A 21915-nucleotide genomic window follows, 5' to 3' on the forward strand; every position below is an offset into this window, starting at 1 on the left:
AAATCAATACCACCGTACTAAACGCATGCTTAACTGGATTTCGTGCGGTACGTTTGCGATAGCACCGTTGCAGCAAATTGGATCAATTGACAACGTACAAAACAAATGACGATATCTTGTCAGTGCAAAGAGGATTCTCGTCACCCGCTTTTTGCTCCCCTCCTGCTCCCGTATCCGTTTTGTCAAACGAAATAAGGAAGCTTCCAAATTGGAGCAAAAACATCCCGCCCACTTTAGAGGGCATTGATTTCACATAAATCTTGTTATGACCTCATAAAAACAGCCGGCATAGATGGTACCGGTATCAACGGCGATGCACGAACACCGACCCATGCATACAACTGTGCACCATGGAAACACCTTAGGGTGGGTAGAAAACAAAGAAAAAAAAACACATACACAGAAAGGAAGCTTCCTGGTATCAGTTTTCCCAGAAGTGGTCCGTAACGCTTGATCGGATTGCTATGACCTCGCATGTTCGCGCTCGCACACACACACATTGGGTGAAAAATCAATGAAAGATGGGAATGGGTAGGATATGGAAACAATGAAACGAAACAGAACTAAAAAAAAAAACTACAACACGTTGCTCGAAGCACAACTTTGCCCCGGTGAAGCAACGATAGTAAAAGAGCAAAATGTGTCATCGCGTCACGCCATATGTCACTAATTAAAGGCAAAGTGTTAACAATACCATGGATCGATGTTTACAATCATCTTTACGACTGTTGGCTGGAGGTCGGTTTTTGTTGCGCGATGTTATTGGAGGTTTTTCGCTGGTTGTAAAATTCCATCGTGCAACGAGTCACTGTAAAGATCAAAGGTAAAACCATTATTAGTTATCGGCAGGTGGAAATGAGCAACATAAAATGAGCTGCTTGATAAAGTTCATAGAGTTGCTTCACATTTATGAAATACAAACATTCGTTTTATGGGAACTAATGGTAACTTCCAAAAATCCACACTCGTCATTTGCATGTTTGTTAAACGATTTATGGAATACGAGGAGCCGATTGAAGTTGGAATACGAGTAGCATAATTATTAGCAAATAGGTAGAATAGTGCAAGCGAACAACAATGCACCATGCAATCTGCAATTCTTATTCTGACTCAAAACAACGCCAACAGTACTCGACTCGTAGTAGAGCCAATTAGCAAACCGGTAACTCATTTAAAACTTGTCAATGAAACGAGGTTAAGATTTCCTTTTCGACCGTATCGAAACGCGGCAGTGCAAAAACATCAACTGTGCTCTAGAGCAGACCAGATGAAGGAAATGGGAAAGCGTCTCTTCGAATGCACCCCACGATCATACACCGGCACTATACGGCTCGGTTCAGTTTAAGTACAATTTTTAACCACACCAACCGTCATGCGGCTCCGCTCATTAACCCACGCCCGACGCTGACCTTCGCTTGCCAGCACGGCACAGGAACCACATCAATCAACATTGAAACATTCCGCCAACCATGAATCACTAGCGAGACGAACGAGGGCGAATAAGTTTATAACGATCGGCCGGAACATCCCCCGGCTCCCTGAGGTTAAGACACGAGGGCTGATGGGGCAAGAATCGACTTTTGACTCACATCATTGCAATGATGATAAATGCTATTTCGGTGCGAAATCCCGCGACTGGATGGATGCACATCGTACCGGGGTGACAGTTTCCAAACCGAATCACGTATACCCTTGGCAGTATGGTGCTTTATGAAAAGGTTTTCTTTTATAGATATACACATTTCACACACTACAATGAAATAATAAAATAAGTTTATATAGCTAATTTCAGACAAACCAAATACACTTAACATAATATACTTTTCTCTTCTCTTTTTTATCGGCTCAACAACCTCAAGAAGTCTAGGCCTACCATTTCTGGCATCCTTTAACTTTTTTCACCCGTATCCGGATAGTCAGTTCTGCGTATGGGGGATTGACCCGAATCGGATTTTGGACCGTTCCTGTCATGTTGCCGAATACACAACCGGCCCGACAACATATGCTACATAATATGAAGGTTCAACGTACAGTCGTTGCCGCTACATTTTGTCTCGGAAACACCAATTTTGAACATTGTGCACCAATTTGTGTCACAAAGACACTAATTTTTGGCAACGTGTATCAATGTTGTTTGCCAGTGCGCATTTATTTGATTTCTAAGACAGCAATTTTTGTTTCTTATTCGTGCATTTTATACTCTACATGGAAGCAAAATGAATTTGATAAAAATTTATATAGCTTATGGAAAATTAAATAGTTGATTGATAGGAAAAGGCGTGTATATTGATGTACAATGTACAATGCGCAATGTACATTACGCATACGATTAGAGAATCAAACTGAACTCATACTTTAAATTCCCTTTTTACTTTTGTGTATTTAATATCATCTAACTTTTTTTATTTTTTCACGGAAGAACGGCCGGACCGTATATCATTTAAACTATTCTTATTATCTAAAAAAAAATAAAAAAATACAACAAAACAACTAATAATTATGAGGATGAGGCACCTTTCCTTCACTCATCCCACAGATGTTTAGGTGTACTCGATAATAAGTGTAGGTAAAGGGGTACAGGGTAAAAAAAAAGTATAGGTAAAGGGGTTGATGCATCAGCCAGAAATGTTGAAATAATGTTTTGCCAGGAAGCCAGGATCGCCAGTGAGTGGTTTTAGCAGACGCTTGCAGTTGCTGCTTCGGGTTCTGCAAAATCTCGAAGCGGTTGCTGCGTCATCTCTAATCCCAACAAACTGTCGTATTGGTCTCCTTTGATCTCTTGCACTAATAGGATTTGTCCTATATTAAGTAGATATTGTCCTATCACTCCAGACGCCAAAGGTATAACCGCCAAAGTATCGTAGAGTCACCAATAGCATGCAACAGTAGTGCTAACTACTTATGTACTGGTGCTACTAAAAGCAAGAACAAAAACACGTCTAACCTTACAACTATAATAAAAACCAAAAGACCAGGAAACTCATGTTTTACACCTGAATAGAATATTTAAATAATATAAAATAGAAATTTCCTCAGACAAAATTAGATGATCTTCCTTCCTCCTTGCTTAACGGTCTAACAACCTCAAGAGCGTACGGGGCGTAGGCCCGGATGGGATTTTGTAACGGTCTTGCCGTGTGAAGACACATTTCATAGTTTGTTTGCAGGAAATTGAATGCAATTTTTCCTTGAATGCAGAATGAAACAACAATAAATGAGTATTTAAATAACATTCAATAATCAACAATCAACAACACAATTAATGTAATCGACACTGTTGTGATGAATACTAAAGCAACATCATTTCAACGACAAACGCACACTCGTTCGCTGATCTCTACATAATCGCGCGTACTGGATCGTCACCACCATTAAATTGTTATCGCTACGCAAACACATTCCAAAAACTGAATTGTCCATCCATCGATCAATTCAGCATTGATGCAGTATAAGCGAATCATTCATCATCAAACCATACATGCACATGTTCGCGTGCAAAACACAATTTGTACCTACCCAAATCTCCTAAGTGACGATCTCTTTTCACGCAACCTCGTTATATACGGTCGGAAAAAATTGCACTGATTGACACATCTAGTGCATACAAAGCCCGTGAAAACTTCACATAACTAACCGCAAACCAGGATGCATGAAGCATGAAACCGATGAAGCGGGATTAGGAATCCATTACGAACAGTTTAGTTTGGTAAGATTTTCCGGCTCTACAAGATGGCGTTCGAATTTATGCAACAAATACAACAACAAAAATACACGCTCTCTGCTAAAAGGGTTTCTGCCGTTTTTCGTTTCGTGTGATTTTATTTATTTCAAGCTGTTTTTGTCGCCATTGTATCATTTTTTTTTTCATTTTGGAGCAGTGAAACGGTTGTTCGCGTACATCGCGTGATGCATTTTTTTTTGCTCTACACACGGCCCCGATCGTTGTGTGTGGGAGTGGAGGTAGGAAACAACCATTGCAGATCGTGGTGGATCGACTCTTTTAAAGCGTGCATTTTCTCCGTTGGTTCCGGTGCATTGAATAAATATTTTCGATAATAATTTCTTCCACTCGAGCGACCGGTGCTCGCTTTCGAGTGGTTGGGGCACCGGGACACACACGGTGGTTAAAACCGAACTGCTTGTGCTCCGTTTCGATTCTTTCGTGTTTTCTCAACCCCATCGCTCCCAACCTCCATCGCTTTGCCGGGGCTGTGGCGCTAACGCCACTAGCTATCGTTCCACTGCGAAGTCTTCTATCAGCACCATGCTCGGAAGAAAACACTTTCCTTGGCAGGTTGGGAACAGCGGCACAGTGGAGCCAACGAGCGGCACGAAACGTGAACTCGGACGATGTGCGATGAGTTGTTCCGAAAATCTAGGTCACACCACTCAACTTTGCTGCACGGCGGAACGGCTGTAAATCGGGATGGTCGAGCGTGGGTCGGGGATTCTGACAAAAGGGAAGTTGCGGGAGGATTCGGGAATAGAATGAAGAATGAACACTCTGCGGTTTTTTTTTGTGTTGTGCTCTCCTATCCCTTCTCCAATTTGCTACCCTTCTCCAGTGGTACCATTGTTCGATGGTTGCTTTCCGTTGCAATTGGGTGCTTCGTTGGCTGGTGGTGTTTGTGTATGGGTATGTGTGAGTTCTAACGATGAGCTTTGCATTCTTTCCCGCTCGTGGACATTATGGCGGTTCGGGAAATGCTTTCGTTTGTCCGTTGTTTGTATCTTCTCATCAACGGGAATGGGTAGGACATTTTTTCCCGCTTTTCCTCACTCGCTCCCTGTCTCGCTTTCACCCAACACACAACGGTCCGGGTTCGGCTTACTCAGTGTGTTAAAACTTTGTTGCACTTTGCCAAGTTCGCCCTTTTGCACTGAAAGGCGTGCAAAGACGAAGCGTGACAACGAGTGATCACGTAAAGACCATACATTCGAGGCTTTTTACGTTGCGTGGAAGAAACGCTGAAGCTAAAGGGCACGGATGATGGTGCACCGAGAGCGGTGTGCCTGCAACGTGCCTTCCCAGCTCTATCTGGGTCAGTGCTGAAAGCTGGAGGAATCCATCGTGGGAGACACGGAACATGCAGCCCCTAGGAAGGCAAACCGTGTGTGGGCTTCGAAAAGGGGAAAACCTTGGAGACGAACATCGAACACTGGGAAACTGTAGGAGGAACGAAAACGTTCCACCCAAAACGAAGGCCACGGCTTGCCGAACGGTGGAATTGAATCCGAAGACACGAAGACACCTCCTTGGGTGTCTTAAAAGATGGAACCCAACGAATAAGCACTATAGACAACGGAGCGAGTAGGACATACAAGAGTGTTCTGCTTCTTCGTTTTACACGCCGGCAAGATCGGGCATTGTTTGTGACATGTACATAAATCAAACCACTTCGACTTGTGGCTACGGTCGGGAGGAGACCAAAGTATGAAATGGTAGGGAAAATAAGAAATTGAATAAGACTCGTGCAGCAGTGCCACTTTCGGAGGAGAAAAATCGAATTGAAGAGGACAGTGCACAAAAAATAACCTAAAACCACAAAAGAAACATGTTGCAAAATATGACATGGCAAGCTGAATCTTCGCAACTGTAAGTTGCAGTGCTGCATTGATTTAGCAGAGACTTGCCAAACGTTTCTCGGAAAAAGTTTCATTTTAGAGAGTGTTCTACCACCGCCATAGCTCAAACACATTGTGTTGTACGTTTCAGATTCCTTAAAAAAATCTAAGAATATGTTTGTTTGTTTTAAAAATCATTTCTGAATAAAATGTATTTAAAATTTGTGACTTTTATTTTTTATGGAAGGAATTGCTTTTCCATATAAATATAGAGACTAAATATAATAACAAAATGCAACTAATTTAATTTTATTTTCAGTTTTATTTTCCATGTATTTTCATTTTAAAATGTTTTGTTTATAAACCATCGAAATCATCAATAAACCGTTCTCCAAAGCCAATTAAAGACAATTATAAATAACTGCATTACAAAGTTCTTACTTAAGCACCCCTTACACGATTATTTGTTATGGTTTTCAAAACCTGGAAACAAATCGAGTGGATAGATTGATTATTTTCTTCACCGTTACGGTACGGTACGGTTTTGTACAATGCATTCGAACACGCTCGGTTGCTCAAATAAAATTGGCAATTCTTTTTCCACCACGCACACCCTAACACACGCAACAATGTATGAGAGAGCGTGCAATCATTACTGAACCGCGATCGATGATGATCTGCCATTCAAGCCAATGCACACATAAATCATCGCTCGCCAGTAACAAAACCGCGGACAGCGGGACGTTTTGCTGACCTTCTTTTCACTTATTTCTTGGCCGTTAAGAGCCAACCATGAACCAAGGAAGGATATGTATACACTCAACAAAGCAATAAAAAAGAGTCACCGAAGCAAAGCGACGCGTCGTAAAGTTTTGAGCGAATTTTCCCTTACAGCAAATTAGCTTTGGTTGGTGTTTATCGTTTTTAATAGCTTTTGCTTTGGCACTCGAATGATTGTTGTCGATTTTGGCTGGCGGTGACCGTAAAAATTGCATTCGTGGTAATGTTGCTGTGTGGCAAGAAGCAGTGCGACATACAATACGTGCCTCCGCCTTCATGGATCGCCGTAATGGTATGTTTGTTTAAGAAATATAGGCGTCAAATTAACATGGCTGTCTAAAACAACTCACAGTGTGCGCACGACGTGCAAATATGTGCGTTGAGCTACCTTAAAACCCTCTTTTTTAAATAGGATACCTATGCAAATAAGCCACACCAATTTTGCAATGGATAATATGTTAGGGAGTACCATCACCTTTTTCCAGGGTTGTGATTTTTCAAACCCTCCCTTTAATTGCCTGTGCTTCCGAAAATCCTCAATTACTGTTCTCTTCCCCGCAACTGCCTCGTGCCTGTGGAGACGATTCAAATAATTTATGTCCGTCCGAGACGCAGGAAGGATAACGCTCACCTATCCCACTTGATCTCCGGCAGAAGGCTTTTCCGATGTGTTCCGCTTGAAGAAATAGGCAAATAATGATGATGGTCCACTCGCTCCGCTCTCGCATCCGGAACTATGCAACGCGTATTGTACGAGTTTCGTATTGTTTTTAGAAGATTGGGACGATGTTTCACCCGTACTGGTTTTTTTTGCGGGCAGCACAGGTGTGCATACTTCGCCACAGATGAAAGAAAAACTAGATTCGAACGAAGTTCAGGATAGAGTATTTTATTAAGAAATATCAAGATTTTATTGATATTTATCATTAAAAGAGACACAGAAAAAAAATAGTTCAGCCATACATCAGAGACGGTCAATAAAATAATAGTATGGACTCGTCTCTTCTGTAAGTTGTGGCGACTTTCAGCGGCTTCTTCTCAAAACGTCCCAGTGGGTACTGGTGCAGTTGGGACAATTTCCTCGACATGGGAAAGACCTTTTTGATTATTTAAATTGGATTAAAAAACTATCTCTACTATCTATTTATCAAGTATTAAAGTATGGATAAAAAGTATGCAAAAAGTGGATTCAAAAATTAGAAAGTAAATTCAAAGGTAGTAAAGTAAGAATAAATATTTACCTTTACAATACTCGCTGATAACAAAAGGGATAAATGACTAACAACAATAAATAGCAACAAAAATGATTCAAAGACTTCCTCAAATCTCTTATTCAATCTTTGTAAAATAGGGTACAATTTTGCTGTGTCAAAAAATAAGTTCCTACATGTACAATTGGAAGTTCCACTAGCCCCCATTGGCCTATCCTAAATTTGAAACCAAATTCCTCCCAAATTCTGGTTAAAACCAATTTTTTTACGAATTTACAAATAAAACGATTCGATATGTTTTGTCTTTGGGTCTTTTGAAACCAAGGTCTTGTAGTAGACCGGTAGCGCTACCGGTAATGGTAGCGACGCCGCTCTTCACCCGACAGGAGCGGTTCAAATTCCCAACTAGGTCAATCCTTCGAACACAGGACTGACTTACCATCTACGGGTAAATACAAATCAAAGAATTTCAGAAATGGCAGCAGCTAATCTGAAAAAAAAAACTTTCATAAAACTTTCATGGGTTTTTAACAACAATTTTCTAAATGTTGACTCAAACATTTCACTTATCACAAATATGAATACTTACATAAAAACAATATTAAATATCTGTCCTAATTTACAACTAGTCCTCAAAATCGGTCCATTAATCAAAGAGTAGTACTGATTTGAACTTTGGAAAAAAATATGTTTTTACAATTCTTCGCAAGTGTTGACAGCCTCATCCTCAAAACACAAAAAAGTAAGATTTAATTTATTGGATTTGTTTTAATTTATTATGGGAAAATTGGGTCGAGAGTATGATATGAAGAACGTGGCTACAAACCGTTCCGATTTGATCCAATACATAATCCCGACCGAAACCTTTTCCATTCCCAATCAATACAATCAATTATTCGAATCGTACTGAGAATCAACACAACAACCACCTCATCTCAATACAAGTGAAAATGCCTGACAAATAAAATATATATTCAATAAAATAGCTAAATCCAATCCAAAAGTGCATATCCTTTAATTCTGGTAGTTGCCGTAGAGCTTTTCTCTGTTGCCCTCTGCTGTACCGCAGATTTTCGGTTCACGCTGCTACACAACCATAAGCTAGAGTGGCTTCACGTGCACTTGACCACACGTAACATAGTGCAGCACAAGTGCCTTCTGAACGAATGTGACGAGTTGTGAGCTGCACACTGCTCGAGAGCAGCAGTTTTTTCTTCTTACGCAAGCCTCTGGCAAAGCGATGTACCATTTTTTTCTTTTCTCTCCATCTATCCCCCATTGCTGCACAGACTTGCTCTCTAGTGGAATTGGTGGAATTGGCGAATTACACGATCTCTATTTCCTTGCCTCTAGCTACACTGTATTCGGCAATATGTTTTCCTAGCTACAGCCATAGTAGACTTTGTAGTCCCGTGGTTATGAGTGCCACTATGAGTTACCGATGAGTCACCGACCAGTGACAGAGGAGAATAGGTACGATGTAAAATCGTGGAGACTTTACTCGGTACGGCGTGAGTCCATCGATAAGAAAAAAAAACACACACAACACAAGTTCTGATTTCAATAAGTGAAACCTTAAGCTACTTTTATCTGATAGCTTACTAGTGCTTGCTATCTGACCGAAACCGTTGGACTGGTTTGGGCCCCCCCACATCTAGCGAGCGCCTACCTTAACCGAGTGCAATTGATTTTCATGCCGTATCTTCAATGGAGACACCCGAACCTGCTACGCACTCGCCAGATTATATGACAGTGCGATTGTAAGCATCCTCGCTCGCCTCAGCTGTGTTGGTGCTGACTGTGCTGAAGCTGTGCGCATAAGGCACGGAGCGTTAGGGCTTTTGCCGTTTGCCATGTTTTGCCACCCTACCCCGTTTTAGGAGAGCATATTGGGCCAATCTCCCGAATGTGTGTGTGTGTGAGTGGTGCGAGTGAAATGGAACTGTGTTAGTGTGAGTTTTGTTCAAATCATCATTGCAGTGTGTCAAGTCTTTTGACTGTGTGCGGAGTTGTTGTTCTTTTTCGTCTTCTTTACTTGCTTGCTTGATGTATTAGCTTGCGCTGTGGAGCTTTTGCTTCATTGATGATTTGTACGATGTTTATCATGGGATGTGGAGCACTCTGGATGTTGCAAAAAACTTACAAAGTTTACAAAATTATTTTTTATATTGTTTGAGAAAACTGTTGTTTTTCACAGAAAACTTTATGATACTTTCGTAGCGCTATGTGGCAAACAGAAGGACACAAAACATACCAAATGCTATACCAACATGTTGATAAGGTCTTAAAATGCGAGTCAATCAAAGTTAAAAAATAAAACAATTGCCACTCGTATCTTTGAATTGTGTTATAACAGTCGATAAATCCAGCAAAAGGAAAATAAATATATATAGGAAGAGGAAGAGAAATAAATATAGGAAGAGCATTTGGCCATTACAATACCCTAAAGAAGTCCTCAAACTGAATTAGGAAATGAGCCAACAAGCTTGGAATACACATGGAAAAATCGGAAGGATGGGTGAAATCTTTAATCACTCTTACCAAACCATATTACTGTTACCTTGACTCGGTCAGCGTCTCGTAATGGATGAAGTTTTCGGCTCACCCGGTGAAGAACCCAGCACCGCTTATAAGGCATTAGAAACGTGGCCCAAAGTGTATATCTGTATTGGTTTTATTTTTTTGTTATATCTACTTTATGTTTCACCCAATTTAAGCTCGCTCCAAAACTTACACTACCGACATACGGGTATGCATATATGTATGTATGGGTGTATAACTATGGACGAGCAGCTTTTGCTCCTTAACATGTAAAAGCTCTCACGCGTGCTCGTGTGTTCGGAGTCGGTTGCTCTCTTACAGCTGCCGCGGTATCAAATCAGGTACCACAAAAATGGTCACCAACACATCCACTCACACACACACACAGATCGCAGGCCACCAAGCACCGTCCTTGATGGGACGAATGCTATACGACCACCATTCGGGGTGAAGTAATTTTTCATCCAAAAATCGCTCCAATAACACTTCGTGCCCGTGTTCCATGCGAGCTAATCGTACGAACGAAGCAGGCCAACCGTCCGCGCCAGTGTATTGGTGTGATGGAATGCGCCAGGACCTTTAGGTCGGTCGGGCGAGACGGACCGGGTGGGTGAGTGTTCGATTTGTAACGACATAGCCGTGGGAGGACGCACAGCAATGCAGAGTATTTGTGAGGTTAATTTTGCGAAACTGTGCGAGCTTGTGTCCGAATGGAAGCGTCACTCGGGGAGATCGAGTTTGAGCAGGATGGCGCTAATGAAAGAGAGAAAGAGAAGGAACGGGAAGGAGAGTAGACAGTAGAGCTCATGCTGGCACAAGAGGGCTCACATTATTATATTATAGGAGTGAATATCCGTAGACGGTACCCCATGGACAAGGGAGCGTGCGGGAGTGCGGTGCAATAGAAGCAGGTGGTCCTGTCTCTGCTGGGTATTGGTTGATTCAAATTTGTTCACAACAGGCATGCAATCGTGTCACTGACAATCGGCATCCTTGGCGAAGTACACCCTCGCGCGTTGCGGTTTGCCTACATCTCCGGTGTTCCACCCAAATGCTTGCTTTTTCGGGCTTTCTTATCGCTACCCTAAAGGATGCACTGTACGAACGAACCAGTTACTTTTGTGACGATCTCAATGCATTTGTGGTGAGGATATTCGCTTTCCATCTCCGCTCATTCTCCTTGCCCTTCTTGCCACTCGGTACCTGGGAGTGCAACAGAAAGAGCTCTGCTCCATCCTCAAATCTTTTAGCGATGGGATCACCGCCGCATGCGAAAGTTGAGCCCCGAAACCATTCACGGCGGGGTCTGATCCCGGGGAAAAGGACGACCGTTACGTAACAGCTCTCGACAGCAGCTCGCAGGCGGGCTGTGTGTGATGTGAGATGGTACCGTACGGCTCCGTGCTCGTATGCGCCCGGAGCCGCATATTAGCGAAGCGTGCCGTTGGGATGCCTCGGACTCGTGGCAAATAATGCTCGCAACCAGCCATACCCAACTGGCATAGATTGATCCGTGTTGTATGGAGAGATAAGATTTAGCATGTGCTATTTATGTGCCATACTGGTGCGTTCGGACGGGAGCATTCCTTTCGCTTTCCTGCGCTGATACGCACACGTACATTCTCGGGGTTTTCTGTTTGCATGCTGCCATATTGATGTAACCCAGGTTGCTCATTTTGTACCACAACGCTCGTCTTTTGTTGTGTAGCATTGCGATCGACTGAAAGTGGAAGTCGTAAGGCTTGGTCAAACCTCCACATTATTGGACTGAGGGCTAATTGACAACATGGGAATAGCTTAAAGATTGAATTAGATCTTCAAGCACGGGCAATAATCTATTCGTTATTCCAGCGGAACATATTAATATGCAACATTTTACGTAATCAATTTTAAACACCATTTTACAACATTAATGTAATAAGCTGTTGGTCACGTAGTTGTGTACACTAAAAACCTTATTATTAAGCACATTATGACTAACGGGCCTTCAAAAAAACAAACCTCACGTCATACAGCAAAATTGTAGTGTTCTTTTCATCGTCGACCATACCACGTCTTTGCAGTTAAACGTTCTGCCTCACAAATCGACACAACCCGCAATTAAAGGAAGTAAAGCCATTGCTTTACAGCATCACCACTAAATACAAACGCACACATACTCACACATTTTACCATGCATACACATACAAATGCTCGCAACTTCATTATGCGTATTACAAGTCGAGTTGATTGCGTGCTAGCTTTCAACGAACTTTAGCGTCCGAGAAAACCACGGCATGCGAAAGAGGAAATCCTGGAACGACGCCAGAACGAGAGTAAAACTTTCCTGACTTTCCTTTCTTTTCGTTGACTTTTCGGCTTGTTCGCTTCTAAGCACCTTCCGAGCTGGACAATACCGTTCCATTCCCTACCGTGGGGTGTGTTTCTGTGTGCGTGTAAGGGTTGTTTTGAGTTTAAGCGTTTCACCGTTCCAGCCGGACAGCTTTATGAGGTTTTCTTTGGGCTTTTATTATTCGTTTCGGATCTTTTTTTTTTTCATCGGCTATTATTCTGTGAAGTAGCGTTTCCGACAACTTTAATGACCGAAACTTATGCTCGGAGGCCCATATTCGGCTGGTGCTTTCTTTAAGTACTTAGGGGCGCAAGGGATGTTTCTGCAACGGTACACAGTATTACAAGAAAGATTCGTTGGTTTGTAAACGGACAAGTGATTAGAACCAAGTGGTTTCTGATTTAACTAACCTGGAGTAAAAAAGGAACAAATAACACCCTCCATAATATTAACAGAGAAGGTGGACTATTGGGCCGCTTTAATTATCTGCAACTGTTGGAAGAATTAAGTGATAATTTTATATACAATCTGCAGATCAACACTTGTAAAACAAACAACACTGTTTTCTTTTACTTCACTGTCGCTGTGGCTAATTTAATTATCAACTCCGTTAAATATCTCTCCCGGGATCGTATTAAACGAATCAAATGTATGCGAATGGTCACGTTAGTAACGTTGTTGACACTTTGCATCTCTCTGTCTTCCTTCCCATTGCAGGAGTCATATCGAAGGTGGGGCTGCAGTGTTTTTATACCGTACTTCACGTCGAGGGACGACATCAAAAGTGTTAACAATAAAACCGGTAATCGAGACAGTGACCGTGCTACCCAGGGGAAATCGAATGCCATCTTTGGGGACGCCGCGAACAGGCAGACTGAACCGAACATGAACGATGCAAACAAGCAGCAACTAGTAAAAAATATATCAATCACTGTAAAAAGGTAAGTCGATTCAGTGGTATATTGGCATTTTATGCCCTTAACAGTAAGATGAATTGGATGTACGAATAAGTTTGCAGCAGTTTCTAGCCAAAAATATAAGCTTTATAGTGAATGGCTTCTGCAGAATTTTTAACCAAAAAATTGCCCAAAACAATATATATTTTTCCTAACCTTGAGGAAAAAAATCCTCGTCAGAATATTATTATTATTTCTTATATTTAGGAGAAATTTACATTCACAAATTCAAATATTATCTGGAGGAATAAACGCTCTTTTATTAACAAAAACGATGCTGTTTTGATTAAAAACTTGCAACCCTTTATCTCGATACACGACAAGCTGACCCGGAAGATACCGGTGTCGACAAATTGTATAAAAAGCTAGAAACTTACTTGTATACCCAATAGGACAGGGTTTGGTGCTCCACGAAGGGTATAAACAAACTACGATTCAAATTTTGCACCGTATAAATTGTTACAAGATCTTCAAAAACTGACAAACACAACTGAATATTTTCCACCCAAATCCTTTTGGAACGGGCTGACCCATAGAATTCCCCTGTTTCTTCCTATCGGTGTTTTCCAACCAAACGATGTCCATGGTCCATTAAATAATCGACAAATGGCACGGATGATGGTTACCTCAAATTATCATCAACATTCTCGCCCATGAGGCCACTTTTCACACCCTCGCACGCCAACACACCATTCCTCGCCTTCGTCTCCCTTAATTGTCTCCCGTTTTGTTCGCCTTCCTCCTAAGACTCTTGGTAGAGTCACATTCGTCCGGTTGGTTCGGTCCTTCGGTTTGTACGTATCTGATGCAGCCCGAGATTCTATTGCCTTCTACACCTAGCTAGGTCTGGCCGGAAAAGCCACTACGAGTAATCGTTAGAAGTTCATTCGTTAGGCATGACTTGCCAGAACCCGTCCTTACAGCACAAACACGGCGGTAGGAACGCAAGGCTCCCGAAAACCCGCAGGCGAAGCGTCGTGAATAAATAATTCTGTACCATTTCATTTGGGAATTTTCACCCATCCACACGCTGCCACAACTTTCCCGTAAGCCGAAGCAAATAATATGAGGGTGAAGGAAAAGGTAACCATCAAAGTTTTTGAAGTGTTTCTTTCCTGGCTTTCCGTTTTCACCGGCTGCCATCGTGTGGAGCAACGGCTGAACAGACGTAAGGAAACGTAAATCAGCCAAAAGTGCAAGGCAAAACCTTTCCCCCTCGGGTTGGCTGCTGAGGATGGTTGGTGATTTCGATGGTGGAGAGAAAAATCTTCATCGCACTTCATCCGAAACCAGTCAATCAAAGTGAACTGGGAACCGAGGCTGCCTGGTCGGTGAACCCGGTAACGTAGCCGGGTGGGAAGTGGCGCGTGAGGAGGAAACCCATACAGGACATGCTTGCATAAGCATTTTTCGCAAGGATAACCCGAGGCAGCTTGTTACTTAGCGACCTCTCATGCGCCGAAGCAATCCCGGTCGCCTACAGGAAGGAAATCTGATGGATCGCTGGGCAGAGACAGGCTAATTGATTAGCTAAATGGATGCACATCATGGCAAATAGAGTCTCCGCGCCCATGGGCTGGGCGTGATTTGAGGTCCGCCCTGCGGTGCTGCTCGGTGAATAATAGATGGAGACAAATTTATAATCGTTCAAAGTTGCTCCCCGCTTGCCACAGCCTGCAATCCATCGGTTCTGATGTGTTCACGTGCTTCAATGATACGATGGCTTTTTTTCCTTCATGCTCGGGGACGCTGTGTTTGGTCATTGATTTTCGTATGAGTATCAGTCTCAAGAATATGGCATAGCAACGAAAGTTACAGGCAAGCAACTCTTTTCATGCACTTTCCGGAAGAGGCAAACCATCGGCAGATTCATTCTTAGCAGGTTTTCTTGCGTCGGTTAATTTCCCAACAATCTACCAGGCGCCTCCATCGGATCGATGACGAGGAGCGACACAAATTTACGTACCGTATAAATTATTCACCGTCAGCTGTAGCGATACCCATAACCGACCAACTCCCAAAGCGTCTTTAGTGCCGTATTGGACACCCCAAGCCAATGCAGACCAGCGGCCCAATGTCGGATCAATGTGTGGAACGTGAAACGCACGAACGAACAAGTTTTGCAATAAAAAGCACGTAAAGAGGGCTATCACTGCGGAAGAGGTAACAAAAAATAAGTCTTTTCACCACTATCGCCTTCTTTTTGACCACGGTCTGCCAAGCAATGAAGCTTTGTTTAACGACAAAAAATTAAGCTGCCGCTCGAGTAAAGCATTAGTGTGCCGGAGCCGTAGTGCTTGGAACTTTCGGCCGAGCATCGACAACTTCGGTCACGATGGTCACACGTGCACGTGTTGTTTGATAAATTCCTGTTTGTCGAGGACATGTGAGCAGGATGAAACGGTCAGCTTTCAACATGGTACCTCTATTCCCGTGTTTGATAAAAGTTTGCCCAAGTTGTTATTGTTCGCCGCATAAACGGAATTTTAGTGAAGGCATTTTGATATTGCCATGAACAGCGCGTCCGTATTCAATTAACAATGCAGGGAAAACGGTGCTTTACTTGTGTCGATAGGGTAAAACCTATATGTAAAGATTAAAGTGAGATTCAAACAACATTGACCTTTTTCAATATTTTCGTCAATTGATTGTTTTGCCACTTTTAACGGACGAGGCAAAATATTCAGCAATGAAGTTCATATTATAAGAAGATATAACACTTCAACATCTCGCGCTTTTCGGCTGCATATCCACACAGGGAAACATTGTGGAAGCAACTTATAATCAAAATCTTCGCCCAGGGTCTTTGGGGGTAATATCGTTTAATTCAACAACAACTCGCCAGGCGCCCCCATCTGATATTCAACCACCAAGCGCCTCCACCATGGTGCCAACATTAGCGATTGCAAACACTTTAAATCTGTGAATCAACTCTTAACATAAGTTTTCAAATCGAACATAACTGAACTGTAACTTTAACTGACCATTCCAACACATTCCTTTCAGTTCACGCCGAAAAACGCAACGAGTACGAATACGACCATGTCTAAACGTATGCCAAACCGTAGAGCAAAAGTGCCCGTATATGTTGCCGGGCGATCGGGCACCAGCCTATCCGACGCAGTACGCCGGGGAACCGACGTTTCTTTGTCGAGGTAAGAACCCTTTACAACTCATATCAACTATTTGTTAATTTGTTGCAATTAGTCTTTAATCCAGCTCTAATTGTGTTTCAGTTATAAATTTCATTGTCCAAGCGCCTACGAAAATTGTAGTAAAAATACTTTAATTTTGTTGCATTAGTTTTTTTTATTTTACAGCAGTGCTCAATTAATCTTTTGAGAAGTCTCAATTAATCTTTTCATAAGAATCCGTGTTAAGGAGTTGAGATTGAGATAAAAATCAGGATTTTGTTCTCAAAAGTTTTATGAAATCTCAAGGAATGTATTCATTAATCCTCAAAATGTCAAAAAATTTTAAATTAAATTGAATCTAAAAAAAAACATAATGTATCTTTGGAATAGAGGCTTATTCATTTAGTTTAAAGTTCATTTAGATTCATAAATCTAAAAGTTCTAATCTTTAAGTTCATTTAGATTCATAAATCTCATTCAAATTCACTCAACACATCTTTTTACACACCTTATTATATCACAATTAAATCTGTTAAAATCAATAGGAATAAATTGTATTTGTACTGATTATCTAAATTCGGTCAACTCAATTGCAGACCTTAACATCGAAGAAACGGGCGATCAGCTGCGAAAGTCAAACAACGGTCCAACCGGTTGCTGCTACGACTACTGTGGTTCCAGTCCTATCGATGGGCTCTGCGCACGATGTGATCCGCTGCACAACGAGACACAACACCCAGACAGTGCTGCGCTAGCACTCAGCAGCGAACCACCAGCGATATCGCCCAGCTGCCCAAGCATCACAACGCCAACGAGCAGCTCTTCCTTGTCCGAGCAGTGCCGATTGTCCCAGACTGCCATTACGTCCACTGCTACCACCAGCTCTCCCAGCTCCACCACCACCGCCACCACTACTGCCCGCAGCAGCATTAGTAGTACCACCACCAGCACTACCACCAGCACCACCATCAGCAGCAGGCGACTCACGGGAGACAGTGCCTCCACTACGGCCATGTCCGTGCCGTCGGGATCGTCACCAGCTCGGGCGATCTCTTCCCTGCTGCGGGCACTGTGCGCCCTCGGTTCGGTGTACCGGACGCACACATCTGGGGTACAATCGTGGATTGCGATGGTGGCGGTGCTGACCGTCGGTACCGAACTTGTCACCTGGACGAAGCAACTCGTGCATCTGCTCGTGGTGTTATAGCTCACGGTGCAAAGGGCTGCGGGAATTAACCGACCCGCACGCGCAACCTGCCCACGGCTGGGCCCAACTATACCGACCCAGCAAGCCACAAACGACCGACGAGCAAACCACCTACAAATTCCGTCTCAGGACGCTTCTGCAGGGTGACGAAGAACCAATCCGCAGAATGGTAAGGTAAAAGTCAGGTAGTGAATCATACCGGAGAAAAAGAACAAAATCCAAAAACAACACACAAAAAACATTACTCCTTAAAAAAAGCAAATATCGCCAAGGGCGTAGTTGTACGTGCAAAAAGGAAAGGAAATAATTAGTAGTGTTTTGGTGCAAAATCAGAAAAGAAAAGCATAAGCAAAAAAATGAACAACAGAAACAACAAAAGCAAAACAACAAAACAACAACAAAAAGCATGAAACCCCGAAATAATAAACGCAAATTGGGATACCTAATAGAAGTTGCGAAGCAGTTTTAGGAACAAATCGAAACACGTTAGTGTTTCAAATCACGAAACAAGTAGTAACAAAATATGTAGCAAACACAAAACAAACACATACACATATACACCACAAAACAAAACAAATCAGCGACAAATAGCGCAATAAAACACAAACAAACCAAAACAATTTAACACATTAACGAATGACGGGAACGCGACAGCCGAGAGGTCAAACGAAACAAAAAAAACAACATTGAGGCAGTAAATACATAAAACAAAACAAGCAAACACAAAGAAAGAGACGCACGTATGGAGGTTGCGGTTTAGCTACTATCGAATCGGAATGGCTCATAGGGCCCGCATAGAAGCATGACGATATAACTACTCCACGTCAGATATTTGTAACAGAAAGCTTAACAAATAAGCAATTCACCAAAGGTTATAGCAAAACAGAGCTAGAGTTTAACATGACTTTTGTGTGTGTGTGTGAATGGGAAAAGGGACAAGCAACGTACGGAGATGTCTGCCAGAATCTTCTACACTAGGAAATATGGCAAATAGAAACAAAACAACCACCAAAACCAGACAAAAACAAGCAAACAAGCTTGCCACACTCAGCCCGAACGCATCCTGCTAGTTGGATCCGGGTTGGATGGGTGGCAGGAAGAGTAGAAAAAAGGTGGGGTTTGAAAACAGAAACATACGCGTATACAATAATGTTACATCGCTGAACAAAAAAAACGTAAACGACAGTTAAACAAGTGTTTGAAATAAAATCACAAAAAAAACATCAACAAACTGATGGACAATTTAGGTGAAATATTAAATTTAAACTTATTGCTAAGGGAGTTTAGAAAGGCGATAAGGGATGAATAAGAATGTTATAACAGTATAGGCATAGTAACATGCATAATGAATTCCACAACAGATTGGCGAGCCAGCTGATTGTTGTGGAAAGCGGGAAATGCGCTGATTGTGTTTGCAGAGCATCGCCATTTAGGGGATAGGAAACACTAAACGCGTCAAAACATGGGATCTGAGTGTTTCGAGTGTATGTGTGTGTGTGTGTGTGTGTGCGTGCGTGCGCGTAGCAAGTATTTAGAGCTCGAATCACATTTCAGCAAAAAAAAAAAAACATTTAAACCAAAACCGTGAATTGCAGACGACTCGCGTTTGAATTTACGGCCAAAAACCTAACAGTTGTCGGGCTAAGTTAGCTGTAATGCACTCGTGACCTCCAGGGAGGGCAAACGTTATTTTTTTTAAACTGAAATCGATATAGGGCGCGTGTTCTAATTTGCTTGCGCGGGTAAGTAAGCATACAGCGTTTCGGTGTGAAAAAAGTGAGGCATAGTAAGTTGTATAAAGGGAGAGAACATAGAGAGCGTGGAATTAAAGTTGAAACCGCGAACGGTACATAGTGGAAGTGTTAGTTTTGTTCGTTGTGATGTGAGACGCTGTGTTGTTTTTGTCGGTGAATCGTTTTGTGTTAACCGTTTGTGTTTTGTTTTTTGGGGGTGGGGAAGGGACTGTTTTCGTACATGCGGGTTCCTTCTTTTGTGTGAAGGACAAAAAAAAACGGGATCACCACAGAGCCTGTGTGCGGAACCGGTGTGTTGTTAGCAACAACAACAACAAAAACAGATAAGGATAAGAAAAATCACATACACACATACAATGCTATTACTACTAAGACGACTCACCGCAGGAATATTGAAGATGTAAGCTAGTTTTTATTGAACCTTCCACTAGCAGGTATCCATGCAAATCGGTTACTAATATCGTAAGCTTGGGAACCGATGCACCGATTACCCAATTCACACGTACACCTTCCGCTCACCTTTCAATACACACGAATGGCATCAAAAACTTCACCATACCTTTGTACAATATATTATCTCTCTAACCTTTAAATAGCAATGAACAAGCTAAGAATGAAACTAAAACAAAAGCCTGTTTGTAATGGAAGTACAGCCAAACAATAGAAGTGAATTAGGAACGATTACTCTCTGTAACACAAAGATCTGTAAAACAAAAAAGGCAAAGAGAAAGAAAGAGAGAGAGAGAAACATGGAGCGAAAGGAAGAGAAAGCATAAAGAACAATATCGAAGATGGATGGAATAATTGCAAAACATGGAACAAAATGCACCCAAGACAGCGCGAAAACCAATGTTAAAATACACACCAACAGTAGCATGTGACCTCTTGCAAGCCGATGGCAGTTCAAGAAAATCCAGAGAGAAAAACGCCACACTCAAGTGTGGCCGGCAAGTGAGGCTTGAACGATTTTACGTGCGTGCGAATTCTTGTCTAGTGATGCGCTATTTAGCGGTTGAGAGCAGAATGCTACAAAAGAAGCCGACGGCAAGCGAAGGGGAGAACCAACAAACAAACAAACAAACAACACAAGAACATTTGCATGCAAATTGCCAAACCGTGCGAAGCACGGAAAACTCTTTATAGATAAATTAAGCCACCACTATTATAATTAGTCCGTCAATTTTTACAACAATTGTTGTTAGGTAATGAATATAGAAAGGCTGTTGGGTGTTTCAAGGCTGAATGGATGCGTCAACATGTTACGACATGAAGGGCAAGAGAGAGAAAGAAGGAAAGAGAGAGGGAGAGAGCTAGAGAAAGGATGGAGACAATGGCATGTTGGCAATCGGTACACTGGTCTACGTTAACCGAATACATCAGTACATCATCATCAAGTACATCATTTGTTAGCAACACATTTGTGTGATGCGAACCAAAAGCAATTGGAGGCCAGCATAGCTGGCACCGGTATCTAACACCTCCTAAATAGTTCTAAATCGCAGCCGAACGACTTAACATACGCATATAACCAACCATGGTCGCCATTTAAGGGTTGTTCAGTGAGCAGCCAATGTTGGGCATCCCGAAATCTGTAGCTTCGGAATAGCTTGCTCTAAAGGAAAACATCAGCAGAGGAAGTCTGGATTTGATTGCTTTTCGATCAAATAAGCCTTGCAGAGCTTAACAAGATCCTTTCTTCATGATCATCTCTCTCTTTCTCTCTATATCTCTCTCTTTCTTTTTCTCTAGCTCTATCTCTCTCGTTTTCTTACTTTCGCTATGACCCTTTCTTTTATACTCATTTTCTATTCTCTTTCATGCTTTGGCTCTACATCGGTCTCTCTTTCTCTCTTTCTCAATCTCTCCATCTTAGTCACACGGTCTGTGAACTTACTTTTCTCAGTTTCAATATGATCAACCCTTCGAAGGAAAGCTAATTATCCTTACCAAAAAAAACCTTAAAGGAAGAACACTGAACAAAAGAGACCCAAAAACAGATTAACGTCAAACGAGAAATTTGAATTTCACAGGAAAGCAAAGCAAGCAGAAAAAAACACACGCACACATTCACACAACAAACAAACTGTTAATGCTCGACGAGATACCTTTAGAGTTTATCTCAATCGAACAGAACAACCCAGCGTAGCATAAAAACGGGAAATAAAAAGTAGAATGAAACAAAAAGAGCAGAACAGAAATGAATGAACAGGCAACAAATTCTCTGACAAAAAATTATAATCAATAGTTGTTAATATAAATGTGAGATGTAGAAAATAAAAAAAACAAAACAACACACACCCACTCGCAAAACAAAAAACGTAAAAGAAATACAAAACAAACAAAAACGAATCAAGCTGCAATCGTAATTGTGGTAAAGTTTCGGTAATGGGGCCTGCAGAAGGTGAATATTATGGTAAATTTCTTTACCAAGGCCA

General features: G+C 42.0%; 1 protein-coding gene across 1 annotated transcript in view; it reads left to right on the plus strand.

Annotated features, from left to right (window-relative positions):
• The window catches only part of LOC128710896 (uncharacterized), a 38754-nt gene extending 21028 nt beyond the window's left edge, over positions 1-17726 (plus strand). The window contains exons 3-5 of the mRNA XM_053805754.1: positions 13147-13370; positions 16392-16540; positions 17116-17726. Coding sequence (XP_053661729.1) covers positions 13147-13370; positions 16392-16540; positions 17116-17726 — 984 coding nt within the window. The remainder of the gene's footprint in view (positions 1-13146; positions 13371-16391; positions 16541-17115) is intronic.
• The last annotated feature ends 4189 nt before the right edge of the window (positions 17727-21915 follow it).

Source organism: Anopheles marshallii, chromosome 3, assembly GCF_943734725.1.
Source record: "Anopheles marshallii chromosome 3, idAnoMarsDA_429_01, whole genome shotgun sequence".
NCBI classification, from domain to species: Eukaryota; Metazoa; Arthropoda; class Insecta; order Diptera; family Culicidae; genus Anopheles; species Anopheles marshallii.